Source organism: Lepidochelys kempii, chromosome 2, assembly GCF_965140265.1.
Source record: "Lepidochelys kempii isolate rLepKem1 chromosome 2, rLepKem1.hap2, whole genome shotgun sequence".
In the NCBI taxonomy this organism is placed as follows: Eukaryota; Metazoa; Chordata; order Testudines; family Cheloniidae; genus Lepidochelys; species Lepidochelys kempii.
Window position 1 is genome coordinate 213,357,348 of NC_133257.1, and position 19,767 is coordinate 213,377,114.

The 19,767-nt window shown below is 38.4% G+C and overlaps 1 protein-coding gene across 8 annotated transcripts in view; it reads left to right on the forward strand.

Annotated features, from left to right (window-relative positions):
* The window catches only part of SNX13 (sorting nexin 13), a 185,882-nt gene that overhangs the window by 154,631 nt on the left and 11,484 nt on the right, over positions 1-19,767 (forward strand). For 5 of the 8 annotated variants that reach the window (XM_073333775.1, XM_073333779.1, XM_073333776.1 and 2 more), the window contains 2 exons: positions 484-727; positions 2,508-4,131. In XM_073333775.1, the coding sequence (XP_073189876.1) occupies positions 484-727; positions 2,508-2,607 (344 nt within the window). In that variant the 3' untranslated portion in view covers positions 2,608-4,131. Of the gene's footprint in view, positions 1-483; positions 1,368-2,507; positions 4,132-19,767 lie in introns of those variants that run through there. The other 3 variants (XM_073333780.1, XM_073333781.1, XM_073333777.1) reach the window with 2 other exon arrangements.

The window sequence follows — 19,767 nt, forward strand, 5'->3', positions numbered from 1 at the left end:
TTAAAAGTGAAAGAAGCTAAAGTACTGAAATTAATATCCTATGGAGTAATTAAATATCTATTTGAACCCATATTTTTAACGGATTATCAGAAGATTGAATATTTTTGGTTCAGTCTGACAGCTTGAGGTTTCTCTTAGAACCAGTTCAGTATTAACTTAAACTAAAGATTTAATTTTTAGGTCTTGGACATGCATACTGCGTGTAGATACCAAGGGACAGTAAAATGTATAGCAGCATTGTTTTGCATGTGCGTGTGACTAGTAAGTAAAAGTGCACCATCATATTCAGAGATCTGTACTACTGTAATGGAACGACTTTTTTTCTCGCCTCCAAGCTGCATTCCTTTTAAACCCTTTCCCATAAGGTTCTGTCTGAATATTGCAATGGTTGATTTACAAGGAGTTCTACCTTTCCTATTAGTTAACCTATATATACTTAAAATATGTATAAAACTACTTCTGTAACTCTTGTCATTTGTGTAGATGAACTGAAGCACATCATAGGTGCTGAGACAACACGGAAAGGCATTCTTCGCGTCTTTGAAATGTTTCAGCATACTCAGCTAAATAAGAGGATGGTATATGTCTTTCTGGAGGGCTTCCTGGAAACCTTATTTCCACAATATAAATTCCATGAGCTCTTCAGCAAACTGCATTCACGGTCAGAGCAGATGCAGAGATACAAGCAGAGACTACAATCTACTCAAGCGCCTTCCTTACAGAAAAGGTGACACTCCAAACTATTGAGCTCGTGTTTGTTTGTCCAGGACTAGTGTCATGGGCATTTTCTCTGGGGCTTAAAACTCACTTGCTGTTGTTTCTGCACCAGTCTTTTAGTGTCACATATTAGATTATTAATACATCCATAAGACCTGTGGATCTTCTCATCCTCACTTATATTGCAACCACTACCACAATGGGATTTGTGTCTCAAATGATTTGGTGCATCTTCATGCAACATTGAGAAGAATATTGGCCAGTTATGTAAGGAGTGTCAGTTTCTTCCATTCCTGACTGAATTGGTGTTTGCAAGCAATGAAAAGTGTCAGACTGTATTTGCTGAGGGCTAAGGAAAGCACAACTACAGTAACCATGAGGGATTTGACTAGTTTACCACTGGGAGATTGTGCAATGTGTGAGAATCAGGTGGGGTTTGTTTTGCATTATGATTGTGGGTCTTGATCAACATTTGTGTAAAGGTTGAGCTTTGGAATAGAAGTCTTTGGAACAGCTGGTTTCTGGAAAAAAATGTTACAGTATGTCCCCAAGAGTACACTCACTAAGTAGAGGTTGAGGTAACGTGGCTTTTACACCTCCATTAACTTCATCTTCGTTTATTTTGAAAAAATAAACTAACATTATATCTTGGTTTGTTTTGTTTTTCAGTGGTGCAAGGCAGAGGTGTAGTAGAAAATAGACCCTTTATTCTGATGAATTTGTAGCTTTAAGGGCCCTCTTCTGTTCTTATGGCACATGGCATACAGTTTGCATGCAATTTAAATGGAAAAGGGGCATACAAATTTTATTGAAATTGTGCAACTGGTATTATCATTGAAGCATATCTCAAGTAGATTGGCAGTGACAGGGGATGGGATACATGCTCCAAGCAAGATAGACACCAAACTAAAAGAGTAGAAATTTGCAGTGGAGAGCAAGTTACACACAACTTTTCCCAGTAAAACTAAGAATTGTTTTTAAAAGCCCACTGTGTTGTACTTCATTTAAAATAGCCCCAGGATAGCTATGTACCCCTCACATGAAAAGTTGCTAGAATTTCTTGGTGCCTGACTTACACAAGATTCCTCTAGACTTCATTAAACAGTCATGTGCAAACATTTGGAAATTCCTGAATGCATCACAATGTATATATGAAAATATAAAAAGGAAATACAACTACAATATTTTTTTAAATAACAATCTTTTTTATTTTTTGCATAATGTAAAATTTTAATAAATAAACCTATTCTACACAAAGGCCCCAAGTCTATCCATTTACTTCCATAAAAATTAATGTCTGATCAAGAATAAAGATTAATTACACTTGTTTGACCTTAGTATATGACAGTTTGCATCCTACTTTTTGGACTCCCCTTCTATCTTGAGCTCCACCATCTAGGGCAAAGGATGGGAACCATACACACTCCATTGTCTATTTTCCATTTTTAAAAATGTTTACAAATATTTTCTAAATACTAATACTAAATACGAAGTAGGATATTTAATGGATCACTGAACCAAGGTCCTCAGGTGAGATGAGAACAAAATATGGTTCCATTGTCTGAGGGATGGGGAAGGGGACTTTTATGGGAGCGTTCTGAGGGGAGGAACCAAACAAGCCCTCATGGGTTGGGTGTGGAATCAAAACAGATCAAGTTTCCATACTGATTTTCTTTTTTCTCTTCGATTCCAATCAGATTTTTTTCATCGTATTTCTCTTGTAGTGAGTATCACTGTCATTGTCATATGGTATACATGTGCTCAAGTGCACTTGTTTTTCTTTTTTGCAGATCTACATACTGTAAATTAAGTCCCTTCCCTTATGATTTCCAGGAAGGCAAAGACAGCACATGTGGAAGATTCCTTCCCCATTGCCCCATCTATGTATAGTTTACGAGGTTCTAAAGAAACATAATAATTCACTGCTGTTGGAATTAACCATTTTTCCTCACATTCTTATATAAGGTAATAGATATGGCCATCGTTGAAATTCCTATTGCTTACATGTCACTCTAAATCTTATTCCCATGTCAGTATGTATCACTTAAAATCTAAAGGACAAGATATCATGCAGGCTTTGTGTTTGGTAGTCCGCACAATACATCAACTATTGGAAGGTGATGTTTCTAAATACATACTAGAAAAGAGACCTAAAAATAATTATATAACCATACCAAATTCTGTTTTTGAGTTAAATTTGTAAATCACTTAATAATTACATATATACTTTGAAATCAGAAAGATAATACGGTAGTCTGTGAAACTTGTGATGCCTCTTCTCGACCGGCACCCAGGCTAGACTTCTGGAAGAACAGTGGTCATGCTCATATTGTAGGAGATTTTACAATTACTTCTTCAGGAACACAAATTGTACATTGTGTACCAGGCTTAATAAAGTCATTACACTTAATGCATTTACTGCATATATATATATATATATATATATATATATGGCTTTGTCTTCTACTATTTTATTTCAGAATGTGGTTTCTTAACTGTGGGCAGGAACCATCAAAGATAAATAATTTTTATCAATGTTTGTGTGCTGTTTAAATGGTTTACATGTTGACCATTTAAAATAATCAACCCTGCCAATCTGTGTTATATATTACCCTGTAAATGCCCCAAAACTGAATGTTAAAATACAGCACTTAACTGGGAAGGTCTATATCCTAACATTTGCGTGCTGTTACTAGCCGCTGAAAATAATTGTGCCATGGACCAACAAATGCACTTATTTTAGCCTTAATTCATTTTAAGAGAAAATGAACAGTTGAACATTTCATTTGGTTCATTCTAAGCTTGTGTTGCTGGTGTTTGCTAGAACAAAACAGTTAACTTTAATGCTACCAGAATGTGAACCAAATTTTTTAAGAAGGTAAAAAAATAAAAAATTCCACAATCTAAATTTTAATTTTGTGCAATATTTTCATTTAACGCATGTGTATTTGAATAATTGTAAAATAAATGCATTTTTAATGTTCTGAGGTCTAGGTTAAGTTGTCTCCTTAACCCAACAACTTACATTCTGTTGTGGTGCATCAGTTTATTTAAGGACTTGTTTTAAAAGTCTTGTTTGACACTCCTTGTAATCTCTCTTGTTATCAGTGATCTTTGCTCAACTGAGCATGGCTCGTATAATACAAGGGAAAATCTAAAGAGCACATCTTATGAATATAGCTGTTATAAATGACTTGTGCATATCATTGTACAGTAAGTGTCAGCTGTGTGCCTAATTGTTCTATGATATTCCCGTCCCCTCCTTTTGACTAACAAAGAACGAACATGAATCAGAATGTTATGGTCATTTTTACTGAACGGCAAAGGACTCTAAATTTTTATTTGGAGTTTGCATTATGCCCTGTCCAACAGAAAAGCTGAAAAATATTACACTAATAAAGAATTAACAATATTTTTTGCTGAGTCTGTAATTGGTTTGTTTCAAAATAACCTTCCCATCAGAAGATGAACATTATATCACATGTCAGTCTGAAAACTCACTACTTGGTACTACTGCTTTACCTAGTAACATTAGGAGCTTGAATAATTTGTAACTATCTGCCAAAGGAATATTTTTGTTACAATTGCCAAAGGTAGTGCTGAAGAAGTCTGCAAAGTCATTGCCATTGGTAAATACTGGGTACAGATTCACTTCTTAAAAAAAAGTTAATGGCACAGTTTCATATTCGCACCTACATTCTAAAAAAATTGAAGCAATAAAGCCATGTGAGATACAAATAACTGCAGGCCTTCCTCAAACTATTCTACATGTTTGGACCTATATTAGGAAAAAAAATCTTTATCCTTTGGCTTTTTCCCTTGGGTTTATTTTCACAGCAGCTGAGTCTGCAATGGAAGCACAATTGTTACCTTTGAGAGAGAGAGAGATACATACATATATATATATATATATATATATATATATATATATATATATATATATATATATATATATTCCAGCTGTTCCACATTCATTATAAAGATGTTCTGAGATCTTGGAGCCACAAAGATATCATTTGATTGACCCTGTTGTAAACTATTTACTGTGGCTATTTTCAGCTAATTTACACTTTTGTTACAGAATGTACACTTCAGGGATTTCATTAGCTGCTCACTGACAATTTATATGCATGTTTATTTCAGCTACCACTACTGATAGTAAGACTTCACAACAAAAACTTTAATTGTTTTAGATTACTCAAAATAAAAACACTTGCCCAAGAACTGTTTTCTTTAAAAAGGTATTCCTTCTGTTGAATCTACAAAATTATGCATCTGCTAGTTGCTACATTAAGATGATATATGTATGTATTTTATTTTGTTTTTACCCTCCAAGATACCATATTATGTCTAATTTATATGGTCTTTGATCTCTGGCAAAGGGGGAGGGGAGCTGGTATTTATATTATGCACAAACCATGACTTACTTGGACTCTTCTAATTTCAAACTTCTTGCTGTATCCCTTAGAGAAAAGAAAATGAACTTACGTAATGAAAACAGTGTGACTCTACTTTTACTAAATATTTCAAAATTAAGGTTTAGTTTCATGAAATATTCCATTTGTACTATTTTAGTTTTTCCTCCCCAATTCACCATATTTGGATACTTTAGTATTTAAGTATCTCCAATAACTAGTTTTCTTGCAAAGCTTTTTTTAAATTCCTATGGTTCATTGAGGTTAGGAATTGTTCACATACAACAGTTTCACGTACTAATTTCTGTTAATCATTTTGATACCTTACTTCAGGAAGGGCTAACTGGAGTTTTCACTTGACATAGTTTTAGGATCTGAATGGGGAACAATTTAATTCCAAAGGATAGATTTAATTATACAATTAGATCCCTGTGTTTATGCAGAATTGCCAATTCAAGGCACTGAAAAAATCATGGGTCTGGCCCAAAATAAATAAGGAAGCTGGCTATAAAAACATGAGTGTTTTTTTTTTAAAGTGTATGTGTTGACAAGAGGAGGTATTGGCCTTCTGATTTTTTTGAGCCTTTAGGGAGCACTGAGGTCATGTTTTCAAGCTTTTCATTTCAACCATGAGAGCTAGAGATTTACTTTGCTTAAAAGAAAGCAGAGATTCTCATAGAATTACCAGGCCTACAAGACAATACCCAAATATCATGAGATTCATAATATTGTGGGTTAGCAACGCTGTTATGTTCATTAAGGGTTTGATCCCACGCATGCCCTCAACTGTGAATGACGACATGTTTTGCTGTATCAAATGAGCAGAGCATAGGAGAAAACAATTTTTTCTTGGTTGGCACAACTTTCCTTGTGTAAGCCCTAAAGGATGCAGACATAGGAAAATAAACTTCAGGCAAACATTTTAGCTGGAAGGCTCCTTGGAAGAGTCGTGAACTGGAGTGGAAGTTTTCTGAGCATCAGGTGAAGGGGATGGAGGTGTTAGAATATTCTCTTTTATAAAGATTTTAAAGTGGCAGGAGCTTAAATAACAAAACAGCAAAATCACAGCAAAACACCTATTTATTTATTTATTTATTTAGCAAAACATTGTCTACAAATCCACTTTCCCTCTCCCTCCCTCAGATTTCAGGTCTTATGCAGTCTTATATCCACTATACTCCTGCAAGGATAAACAAGGCCTTCGATTTCTAATGTAGAAACAATAGAAAAAACTTGGAAAAAAATTAGGGGCTTCAGTCTCTGTTGCCCTCCACCTTGTGTAGTTATTTACACAAGTGCAGAGTGGGTGTAGGCTGCTATCATTCCAACATGTTGGTGTTTTACACCCATTTTACTCTGGTACATATGGCAACAGAGAATTGGGTCCCAGACACACCCCAAAGTTTTACAAAAAACCTCACCATCTGGCAGTAGCTGTTAAGTGATCCTAAGAATTCCATTTTATCCAGTCCTCCGGAGGATCTGTTAGGTATCATGTCCCAAACGTTCTGCTCACCGTAAATTCAACCAGTGAAAGAGAATTTGGGGAATGGGAATGAGGGCAGCTGACTACTCAGGAAAAGTTAGTGTGAGTCCTCCAGAAACAAGTGCATCTCCAGAAACAAAATGTGTGAGATGGGTCTGTTTTACTATGGCTGACTTCCAAAAGTGCCTGAGCCGTTAAACTAGTCAGACAACAGAAACACGTTACATATTGGGAATAGATTAAAGGCAGCAGTTCTTTAGCCTGGGAGAAATTGCTAAAAGGGCAAAGGGAGAAATTCAGTGACAATGCCCACAACTCCTGAGGTGAGGGGCAAGCAAGGTATTTTAACGTCAAGTGCTTGAAGAACTAAGAGTCCAGCCAGATGGTTCAGCCATGTATCTGCTCAATTGCCCTTTTTGATTCTCATTAGGGAGTCACAGCACATTGTCCCAGAGTAAAATCAGTGAGTTGGGAACCATAATAAAACCAGGAATTTAAGCTGTGAGACCTTTTTTGGCTAGAGTGACTTAGATAACCTGTTCCTAGTAATATTCTGCACATCTATAGCAATCTTCAACTTGAAGATATCAGAACATTTTATGGCTTTTATGGAAGTCTCAATGTCCCTGTGATGTGGATAAGTTAATAGTTTGGGGGACAGAGTTGAACATCTTCCCTGTGGAATGATGGAATCGTTTGTTCATTGATCCACAGACTGCTTGGTATGAAAGGTACATTATGCACTTATGTAAATAATGCTGATAGTTCAAGGAACAGATTCTTGGAGATAACATAAAACATAATAGGCTTAGTGCATAGATTAATTTAGAAAATATCATAAGATGCACAGGGCAGGGCAAAGATTGAAGAGCTAGATAGCTATTTAACCAAGCCTCTGACTGCCAGACCCTGGGACTGGTTAATGGGATTGATCACTCAATAATTGGCCTGTTCTGTTTGTTCCCTCTGGAGCACCTGGCATTGGCCACTGTTGGAAGGCAGGATACTGGGCTAGATGAACCATTGATCTGACCCAGTATGAACATTATTCTTATGTTTTCGTTTGAATCAATTTCTAGTTTCAAATGGCTGTCTACCTGACAGAAAGGTCGGAACTGGCCATCCACTATCTTATAATGAATGCTTAGATGTAAGAAACTAATCCAGGCATACGCTGAAGTCATTCTCATTGGCATCTGTTCTGCCAGTTGCTTGTCTAACCATCTGGCAAACGGAAGACTGATTGATGTAAAGAATTAACAAATTATTTGTCAAACAGAAAGCATGTAGAAATAGCTTCCAAGTCTCTTAATACTCAGACATAAAAGTTTGATTTAGTTACCTTATAAATAATTTTGTAATACAGATGAGGGAAGAATTTTAACTTAGTGTATTTAGCTGGCTAGACTGTGATTTGCTTGACATAGTTTGTCTCATCCACCTGTGTTGTCGTATCCTAGATAGTCCTTGCGCTAGAGAGTTAGTGTTTTATTACACATCTCCACAGTGCTTTGTACAATGAGATTCTGATACTTGATCTCCTTTGGTGCTACAGCAATACAAATATTAAACGATATATGAATTTAGCCGCTACCTGCGGAATGAGGTTAAATATGAGGCTCCTTATTTTTTAAAATGTAGTCATTACTGTCAATATTAGGTGGATTGTTTTGTGAATGTTATTACAATGGATTGATCACAGACAGATCTCTGTATCTGTTTGAGCTGGTTAGTTTTGAGTGGTCAGTGAAATCAGTCACATGATACTTCTCTCTTATTGAATGCAAATGGTCATGCGTGTCATTTTGAAACTTTTGTGAATGTTCATGGCAGTCAAACTTGATCATACAAATGTTTGTAGAAAGTGAATAAAGGACATGGAGATGGCTGAAGCGAATTCATTCAGCTAGTGAATATTAGCAGGCTGTTTTTTCAGTGCCCAACTCTATTCTATAATATGTCATCTGTCTCTTACAAAAAGGTAATGAATAGAAAGGGAAGAGTATTCGTGCCATCTCTAACACTGGGAAGTCCCACTCTTTTTTATGAAGGAAAAGCAGGCTCATGCTGATTAAAGGAGATGGTTTCCTAGCAAAAGCAGTAACAAGTATTGGATGTTTTGACCTAAACATAACGCAGCCACCTTACAAAGACTTAAGCACTTATGACGTATATTTGAATCACAACTGTCAAACAGTAAAATCAGCAGCATTCGCAGAAACAGAAATAACCAACCAGCAACTGAAACTCAGAGCTAAACAATAGCCCATCTGATACACAAGTACCAATCTGTATCACACCCTTCCCTCCCTGAAAGCAGGAGTAAATAGAAGAAGGGTTTTGCAGCATGTCCTGGTTGTTTGAACCAACTGAAATAGTGAAACCAGAGAGAGCCAGCCTTGGAGGTGTTTAACCCCCTCTTAGAAACCAAGAGGCCTCCAGTCCTAAGCACCTCTGCTGGAGGCAACTGCTGCAGGTATCACCCAGGGAGAGAGGCAATCACTCATTGGCAGAACCCAAGTGATTTAGGGTGTATAAGGCCAAACCAACAGGCAGCCAGCACTAGAGGACTGGCATCATGTATTCCTAACAGAAAACACCTGCAAACAAATGGGCTGCTACATTCTGCACTAGCTTCATCTTCTGAATGGATTAAAGAGGCAGCCCCACGCATAATTCACTACAATACTCTGTGCTGAGCAAACAAAAAATATATTGACACTAGTTATCTTGTATACAACTTGCAAACACCCATCTAGACACAGATTGGTGGAAAATCTCAAACTAGCTACTGCTACTAACCTGATCATCTCACAACAGCTGGGGATCTAGCCAGGCTCCCCAACTGGGAACCTGAGTAACAAAAGGTGGACACATGCAACCCATGTCAGTGGGACGTTTAAAATCCTCACCCCAACTTCCAGTTGTTTCCCTCCATCCTACCAGGATCTTTTATCCAGTCTGGATCGTAGCCAGCCATGTCCAATTGCAGTTATATATATGGTAAAACATTAAGTGAATCAGATGGATTAGGTCAGATTAATAATAAGTTTAGCATACTGAAGGCCCCATAGCTCACATTTCCTCACTAGTCCTTCTAGCTGCCCTATATGTGCTGGCTAAGAGGGAAGACCAAATGGAACCTCAAATGAGAATGTCCTTAAGGAGAACAAATAATTGCACAAAACTGCTCTTTGGGGATGCTCAGCAGGAAGGAACAAAGTTGCCCCAAAGCCTATACATTCATTCCTGTTGAGATATGCAAGCAAGTCAGCAATATCTCATGACCAGTTGTCAATAGGAAAGGTAGGTTTAATACTGGCATGGACTGTTGGGCCAAGATTTTCAAAAATGGATGTCTAAAGTTAATTGCTAAAATTGGTATTTAGAAAAATCAAGCCACTTATTTTGGTGCCTACATATGGATTACTAACTGCAGCTGCTCATTTAAAAAACTTTGCCCTGATCTCCATCCAATGTTTAAAGTGTGCTGTCTCAGACCCAACAAATAAAAGCTCTAAAGAGCAGCCTGGGTTTGTGAGGGGTGCATATGTTTAGTACAGCCTGGGGGGGAACCCCTCTAGATTCTTTCCCCGCTTGCTTGCCTCCTGGGGATGAACAGTGAGTCAGGGCTGCTGCGAGAAACGTGCAGAGTGCTCTCCCCGTCCCCTCAGGAGCAGACCCCACTCTCATGAGAGGCAGGAAAGGGGGAGGAGAAAGACCTCAGCCTCCTCTGCCCTTCTCCTGCAACACCCAACCTGGAAAGAGGCAAAGGGGATCCTACTGCAGTCCACTCAGGCTAGGAGAGAGGGGTGAGGAAACCCAGGAGGAGCAGATGTGAGTCTAGAAGGCAGAATTAAAGGGGGAGCTGCAAGGAGCAGAATAGATATGGGAGCAGAATTTAGCGAGGGATGTGATTTGGCAGTTGGGGCAGAATTAAATGCTGGACAAGGGGATGAGCAGCTGTGGGTAGTGATGAGGTCATCCCACTTTTTTGTGGGGGCTGATGATGTCCCCCCACTTCCATAATCTGCAGCTAGGTAGAGAACATTCACCATTGTGACCAGTGTAATTTCCATACCATTCTCATCTCAGCACTAAGACTGAAGACTTGATACTGGATGTTGTTTGGTTGCACTGTTTGGGTCAAGCAATAGTTTCCTGAGCCAAAGCCCCAACCCACTCTAAGGGAGTCATTATTGTCTCTACCAACAATGGACCTATGTCTTTCCCACTGGCCTTCGACATCCAATAAATGCATGGGTTGGGTGCCCTTGGTGAGGCGAAGTTTCTGGCACTGGATGTTCCCAGTGTCTCCAGGACCCTGGGATCAACTCAAGCAGAGCAAACTTAGCATTTTCCCCTTCCCATGGGTGCAGAGTTCATTTCAAATCCACCTACAACATTACATGAAATTTCCTCAAAACAGGAAAGAATTGAATCAATTGAGTAAAGAGTCAAGATTAACCTGGCTATCCACAACCTGAATCAAATCTGTTGTGAGGTTTTGTAGATGTGATGGAGGGAGACATGCAGAATAAGATGTTAATAGCGGTGGGTTTGTGAAATAATGGACCCAAACCTTTGACCCAAATTCAAACTGGATCTTTCTTGGGGTTGAACATGATCTTGGAGGGGCCTTTGCTTGCCCTTGTTCTAGCTGAAACACTGTAATGCAGGAAAAACCTATAAGAGACAGAGCTCAAGTTTAAATTCACAAGCTCCAATTAGTATGAAATGGGTCAGACAAATTACTGAACTTTTGGATCTTTACTGAACTTCTAAATCTTTTGAAGTTTGCCCATCACTAATATGAAACAGAATTAGGGTCTACAAGCACTGAGTTTCTGAGTGTTTGGGGCTAGCACCTGCTGAGAGAAATTTTAGGTCAATAGAGTTCCTTGTTTTTTCAGCAATTTTATTATGGTTCTGTTAGACATATTCTACATCAGAAAAATACTAGAGATGAAGTATTTCTTGATTGATTTTACCCTCCTTTCTGCCCCCCACCCCAACCCAACCCACACACATTTTGGGATGCATCATATTTAAACACACTTGCCATTCAAACATTCTGTCATCTGTTTTCAGGCCCAATGACTTTTCACTATTTCTCTTGTTGATCATCTTGAGGGGGATTGGTTAGAATTACAACTCAGTTAGCCAGTTTGGCTTTCTTAGATGAGCAAAGTTGTTGTCTTTTCATGAGAAATTAAGATAGTAAAGAGTAAGCAAGACGTTTAAGCTTTTGCCTCTGACAACATATGGTTTTTCTCTATAGTATATTTTCTATTGCTTTTTCCAATCAAATAATTCAAAAGACGGACTTCTACCATTCTCCTATTCCACAGTCAAAAAAATTCAACCCATGTCTATTATTCTCCTTCCTTGATGTTCAATAGAGCTGGTAGAAAAATGTCAATTATTTTTCAAGGGAAATTTAAAAAAATAATTGTCCATTTCCTGTGTTAAAATAAATTCAGCTTTAGAATGGAAAACCAGAATTCTGAACAATTTTAATGAAGAAATATGGTTTCACTTTTTAACTGAAAAAAACCCACCAGAAAATACACTCAAATGAATTTTTCCACAGAAGTTTTGTTTTTGACAGGAAGCCATTTTGTCTTAATTACTTTTTATACAAATTGACTAGTCCAGCATCTTCACCCCTCAGATAATTATCACACAGCACTTCTTAGCTGTTTGATCAAGCTCTACAAATTCAGGTTTTTTTCCCCTTCCTAACAAATTCCTCTTCACACAGAGGTCGTAATTTTCAAAGGAGCTGAGCACACTACTCCCCTAGGCCCCTTTGATAATTCCAGCCTAAACATTTATCTTGCTTTCCCTGAATTGCAGTTCCTCACCATTTCTCTGGTTATGAGATAATAGTAAAATCAAAATACTAAAAAATGTGGCATTAATAGATAGAAATAAGACTTGTTAAATATTTCCTATACCTTATTTTTGAAAGGAGTGATTTAATGGACTGACAAACAGTAGAATCAACCTGAGTTTTAAACCTGATTCTGATAGCAACTTCTCCTTTGGCTTTAGTCAAGTCACTTACCACTTATGTGTGTGCCTGTTTTCCCCATCTGTAAAATCAGGGCAATACCTCACAAGAACACAGTGAAAATGAATAGTATTAGTATGGTACTTTGAATTTTTTTTTTTTTTAAAAAGCTATGAATTACTTTGGTGGAGTCTAGCACTGTACAGGATATCTAAGGGTATACCTGTGCTTCAAGTGAAGGTGTGATTGTAGTGCAGGTAGGCATATTTGTGCTAGATTTAATCTATGCCTACGTATGCTAATATGCCTACCTGTGCTACAATCACACCTTTGTTTGCAATCTTGACAAATGTAATCTCACTGATGTTGTATATTCCCCCATAATATGGGACACATTTTTATGTGTGCAACCCAAAACTGGGGTGGTATTTGGCATCTTTTCACTGACCTTGCCACCAAAGTTTAACCTCCTGAGACTGCTGCCTCTAATGGCATCATTCAGAAATTTCTTGTTGGACTTATTTGCTATCAACCCTCTGACTGTGCCTCAGTCTGAGCCATTCCTCTCTGTATACAACTTCTTAGGTCAAATGACACAGCATGATGAATCCTCAATAGTGTGACTTCTGTTTTAATGATAACGTAAGCAAAACATTATTTTGGCATGTCTTAGTCACTCATTCTTCAGGCATGGATATGGGTGAAGCTATATTTAATGCATATATATATATGTGTATATATAACAAACAATTTTGAAGAGATCCCTATATTTTACCATACATAAAATTATGGTATTTTATTGTCTGAAGGTGACAGAGATCAGGAATGACACAAAATGATGGATTTTCTGGAATACATTCACAAAAAGTCTGTTTGCCAGCAAAAGAACTGTCAGTATAAGCTGTCTCTCCATCGGGGGTGTTGCTGGTATAGCTAGGCTGGTGTAACTAATCAATGAGGCCATTGAAGCAATTGTGAAAGGGAATCTTTTCAGAAATGTATAGGAACCAAAGTGTAAACATTATAATTAAAACAGAAATAGGTCAAAACTGGAACTTCATATGAAACACCTTTTGAGTTACAGAGGAATGATTGGGCCTATTTACTTCAATTAGATTGTTCATATGAGCAAGAGCTGCAGGATTGGACCCATGGATTTTAAACCATTACTGTCACTTACTGTTTGTTCTGATTGGCCGTCTTTATTTTATTCCCCGACTTAAGGTTGGCTTTAAACTGGAAGGGAGCTGTCACATCATTACGAGTCAAGTCTAATACTACTTTAAAACATAGTGTTTAGAACTACGTAGTGTTTTGCAGCTCCAAATAGTTTGAGTGTTAACTAGTTCAATCCCCCTGGCACCCCTGCGAGAGAGGCAAGAAAATGTTATCCTCATTTTCCAGGAAGCAGAGAGCAAATGGGCCTGATCCAAAGCTCTCTGAAGTCAGTGGCTTATCCAAGACTGAAGACATGAACAAGATAGTTGGGAGTTCCTTCTTCACAGTGCTCTTGGCCATTCAATTGGACCTCTAAATATTTACCAGCCTATTATTTGTTGATTTTAGTATTTTTTGTCCAACCCTCCCCCCCTCCAAAGCATACCACCGCATTGCTGTGTTTTGGTAAATGTAATAATAAGGCAAATAATTATTTGACTTTACCAGCAATTCCTCAGATAAAGCCAGTTTTATCCTTTTCAAAAGAATTCATTGTTACCAACCCAGCTCTACAGTAGTTGGGATTTTTCTCATTTTACTCCTATGGAAAATCTTCTAGCTGCAGGTGTTTTTCCTTTTTTCAGGAGGGGGAGGAGGCGGTTCATGGAGGTCACAGAAGCATGAAATCTGCCCTAATTCAGCTTAGCTGCTAATTACATAGAGAGAAAGGAAAGTGTGACTGAGTATTGAGTAAATGTCAGTTGGCACCTGTTTTCACCATCTCAATTTGTTTTTCTTCTCACAGCATTTTACACCTCTTAATTTAATTTGTGACTAACCTTTTCTCCTCCCAGCTGTCCCTGGCTATAGAGCACACATTCCAGCTGGTGTTATCAGGGGCTTAAATGGCCCATGTACTGAGCCAAGCAAATTACCAAAGTTGCATAGAACCCTGGGGTCCCAGCTCTGGCTGCCTTATCTCACAACTTGCTGGTAACTTGAGTCTCAGGATCTGAAATGGAATAAGCATATTTCAAATACCTCCAGAAAGTCTTTCCCATCCTAACTATGTTGTTTTGGGATTAAAAAAGACTTTAGGTAACCAAGTGGCCCATTCAGTGGCTTTGCAATAATTACAATGCTAATGTTGATTTAAGTTTGTTTTTTAAACATAAGGGTTCCTAATGGTATTTGCAGAATAGTTCATCTGAGGAACAGGCTGCTTTACAGCAGTACTGTTGAAATGTGTGGCGTGTAAGAGTTACACTTGACACATCAAAACAAAACCAAAAAAAAGCTGCAGGTCTGGAGAAATGGAACATTCCACTCTAGTTCCCCAGGAAAGTTTAAGGCAGTCCCAAAGTGAGATACAGAGCAGTAGCAAATTTAATTTCTTGGGCCTCAGGATGTGATAACTTAATCCCTCCCCTCTACCACAGCTATCTTCCACAGTAAGATGTGTGACTGTCTGGAGAAGTTAACAGACTGGAAGACTGAAAGATCATGAATGTGCAAGTTACAGAAGCCAACAATATCCCCTAAGCTTTGTCTATGGAGGTTCAGAGCATTTCAGGCCAATACCGGACAAACAAGCCTGACTCTGTTCTCTTTCTGAGCCAACATTTCTGATGTGCTCCGAGTCCTGTGACTTTTCAGAGATGAAGTTTATAAGCAGCAGTGGTTCATTAAATAGGTTGCTAATTTGTCTGCATTACAAAAATAAATAATCTGTTTCAAAACAAACAACTCTTTCTGTCACGGCAGCCAAATAACTTGCTCGAGATATTTCCATTGTGATGGGCCTGTCAATGCCTGTAAATGCCTGTAAAACAGCATTACATTATTGTCACTTTTATAGTGGGGTGGGACTTGTGAGATTTCTGTTATAGAAATTAATATGCAAGCCTCCTGTACAGTGTTTTCCTCTTGTGTTTGACATGACTTCCCCCACTCTCCACACACTACATTTATTACCCCTGAGCAGCAAATAATCTCTTTGCCTTTGTAAAATATACACTTGGCTGATACATTGCATACAGAACATGCTTTTTGAAATCGGGCCTTGGACTGATGAACTGGGGGAGAGATGGAGGGTTAAGAGGCTTCATGGGGGAACTCTAGGAGGCATTCAGTTTGGCAGCGGCTCTATTGAGGTCATTCCCTAGTCATGGGTGGTGCTTTCTGTAAGGCAGACCCCATCGCTTCTGACCCTTTCGGCAGAGAAGTCAAGGATTGCATGGCCATGACAACTTGAGCTACGAGTCCCACCAGGTGAGGAAGCACATAGTGTGGGGAAGCTCTAATGCTGAACAACTTGTCCTCCATAAAAAACGAGAATCCTGTTTATGTTCGAGGGAAGGAACTAAATTTGAAATTTAATACAGAGTAGGGTCCATCTTTCAAACCCGTCTCTCTCCATTTTAGTTGAGGAGTGTTCAAATTTGATTCTAGTTTTCCACTAACCCTTCCCCTGCCAAGCGTAGGGGTGTGTTGGGAAGTCACCACCATTCTGTTAGTGTTTAATGGACATAGTACTGATATGTGCGAAGAACCTTTTACAAGCCTCTTTCAAATTAGAAAGGGAATGTGAATATCAAATTGTCTTTCCAGAGCATGATGAATAGAGGAGGCTTTCTTAGTGTGGAAATATGCACCAGGAAAAAGTCCTGTTTTTGTTTTTGTTTTTTGGAAAGTAATTTTTGTCTTGTCGTCCCACCAGTCAAGCCTTAAAGGGAAAAATAAAGTTACTGGGAGAGCCCATATGCAGGACTGCAGTGTTTGAGTCTCCAAGACATTGGCATATGTGGCCTCATAAAAACCTAAAGCCTACCACCACAATTGGATTTTTCAGGTAACAGATCTTCCAAGTATATTTTTTTGAGTAAACAAGCATAAATTCAGTATATTTATAACAGACATTTATCTAAACAAGTCTGGAATTAGGGATTCTAGTAACCAAGAGAAGTCTATATAATTCTTGAGTGAATTCAGGGTATCCAACCATGTATAATTAATAGAGACATAGGGTGTACTCACATCATCTAGTCTGTTCCTTATCTACTGCAGTGAAGGCAACTGAGGTCGATTTGGGGAGTGATAAATGATCATGCTCATTGTCTGTTCATTCTTCTGCTGCCTCTTGTCTCACATTTGACCCCAGCTGTTTGATTGTGTGCTTCAAGTGAAAAATCAAAATTACCTGCAAATTTTAAATCAGGAGGAACCCTCTCATTCCAGTGAATATTTACAAAATAGAACTAATGGGCAAGGGAGCATTTGAAAAAGTTTGGCTAACCTTTTGTTCACCTATATTTTCTTGTACCTGTGATTTCTGGTTTCAGCTAGAAGCAAAAGTACCAAAATATCACAAGAACCTGATTGCAGCCATCATGAGCCAGGAATCTCATGAGAACAGCATCTTTTGAAAGATTTCCAGTTAGATTTCTAGAGCCAAAAAATTTGCATAAGGTGCTGACCCAAATTTGGGAAGGGTCACCTCCCCCCCCAACCTTTACTGCTCTTTAATCCTTTCAGTGACCCTATCCCTTCGAAAAAAGACGGCTTGTGAGTTGGTCTAATTATATATTTCTCATACTGTGGTAGTCAACAGCTGATGACAGAAGTGTCTGGGAAAACTCCAGGGGATGTGGTGCTTAATCTATGAAAGCAGCTGAATTTTTCCTACATTTGTCTCTTAGGAGGAGAAGCTGCTGTTTAAGAGAGAGTCACAGCAAGACAAAAGATGAGACACTAGAAGTGGGGGTAGGAGGGAGGGAAGCACTGGGAAAATGCATTTGTTTAGTCAGTACTCACACGAGGTCTGGGGTCAAAGGTCACTCTAGCTCTTGGCAACTTTTAAATTTTTCTCAAACCAAAGATGGCTGTAATAAAGCCACATAATTAAGGAGAAAAGGAGTACTTGTGGCACCTTAGAGACTAACCAATTTATTTGAGCACGAGCTTTCGTGAGCTACAGCTCACTTCATCGAAAGCTCATGCTCAAATAAATTGGTTAGTCTCTAAGGTGCCACAAGTACTCCTTTTCTTTTTGCGAATACAGACTAACACGGCTGTTACTCTGAAACCTATAATTAAGGAGTAAGCTTTCAACCCGGGCTCAGCACTGGGACCGCCAGAAACTGATTACAAGACTTTTGTGGGGAAAAGGAAGTGCTAACCCCTTGAGCACACCCAAAAGGCATTCTTCCAGAGGGGTCGTGATTTCAGGGTCTGGCACAAAGCACCGCGCTGTCCTTTTAACGTGGGAGAGGAAACATTCACTTGGGAGGAGTCACAAGTTCAATAAAACAGATAGTAAACAAGAGGTGTTTCAGTATCTGCAGGTACAGCAAAATACACATCCATCCCAGGTGCCAATAATTCAGGTAGCTCTGGGTTAAGCCATCCAAATGCTAAACAAATAAAATGAGGTACGTTGATTAATGGATTTGCTTCCTTATTACAGAGTATATAATTGTTTCTTGATATATTGTTGACCCTGCAGCATGCGTGTTAATTTCCTTCTCTGTGTCAGGTGATGATTTCGGTTTTGTTCTAAATTATATTATTTACATTTTTGTTCAAAGTGCGTCTCCCCCTGGAATGTTCATTCTGTACAAACCCACCCATGTGACAGCAAACATATTGAGGGGAGTTAGGTTTTCTTGGCATGAGTGTCTAGTTACTCATCATGACCAATCCCCAAATGGGTTTTAAGTGGGTCACCCCAAAAGAGTGCTAATGAAACCTTGATGCCATCCCATTATACCTACTTTGTCACACACAATCTGATTTTAAATCCAATCCTGTGATGGGATCTATGCAAAAAGGCGCTCAATCAAGATTTTTTTCTCTACCATTTTCTTACTGAGACATTAAAGATGAATTGTAAAAGAGAACAATGTTTAAGGTCTTTTAAAATACATTTTAAGGTGGGTGGGGGGAGAAGGGATAGAGGCGGGTAGGTTTGGAAGCCCAGCTAGCTTTTTACATTTAGAAATTTTAGAAATTCAAGTTTTAGGTACCTGGAAGGCAATTGGAAAACTAGTGAAATTCTGGCACCATAAGAGACTAAAATTGAATAACTGAGAGCGGAAGGGATTTTTAGTTTTGAAATTCTTTTGTTTAACTTCTATTTAACTCTAGTGCTTAAAGAATGCTTTGGAGACAGAGTGCTTATGATAAAATTCAGCCGTCTTACTTCTTTCATATGACACTTTGAAATCCATGCTCTTTTGAGACCCCTTGAATTTTTTCATTACAACTGGGGAAAACCAGAAGTGACAATCCTGCTATTTCTAGGTTATACAGGCTGGAAAACAAAACCTTATAAAAATAAATGAGCCTTCAGCCTGTTTTATATTTGATAAAGAATCAAAAATGGGCACATACCCTTTTTAAAAGCCTTTTGGAGGTCACCTTTAAAAAATGGTCCCAGTGTAACTATTTTTCAAGGCTAAGGCATTGTAAAGATAAAGCCCATGCAGACTGGGCCCATGTCCAGCCAGTTGAAGGGTATTTTGAGTAGTGACTCAGATAGGCTTTTTCATGTTCTTTTAAAACAAAAATCAATCTTTTAAAATTGTTTTGATAGAGGCAGGAAAAATAAGGTCTGTTTCTGTGCATGTGTGGGAGGGAGAAAAAGGATCAATGTCTGAAAAGCTTTAAACAAACCTTCCTTTCATTGTTCTTGGGCACAAAGAGCTTGTTTTGAGTTCTGGATACTTACGGCTTCCCTTCGTATTTCTCATTGTTTGCTTGTAAAACAGTCTGGTTGACCGGGGACGTGGGTGCTGTGGTAATCTCTTCCGACTGCACCTGTCCGTGGGCCAACATTAGTGTGTTCAGCGTGTGTAAAGTAGCACTGTCGATATGGTCTGAGCAGAGATTTCATTTTTCCAAGGTCACACGCTCATACCTTGTCATTGCAATTTGTTGCACATTTTTGCGTGTCACTGAAGTTTTGTCTTCCCAAC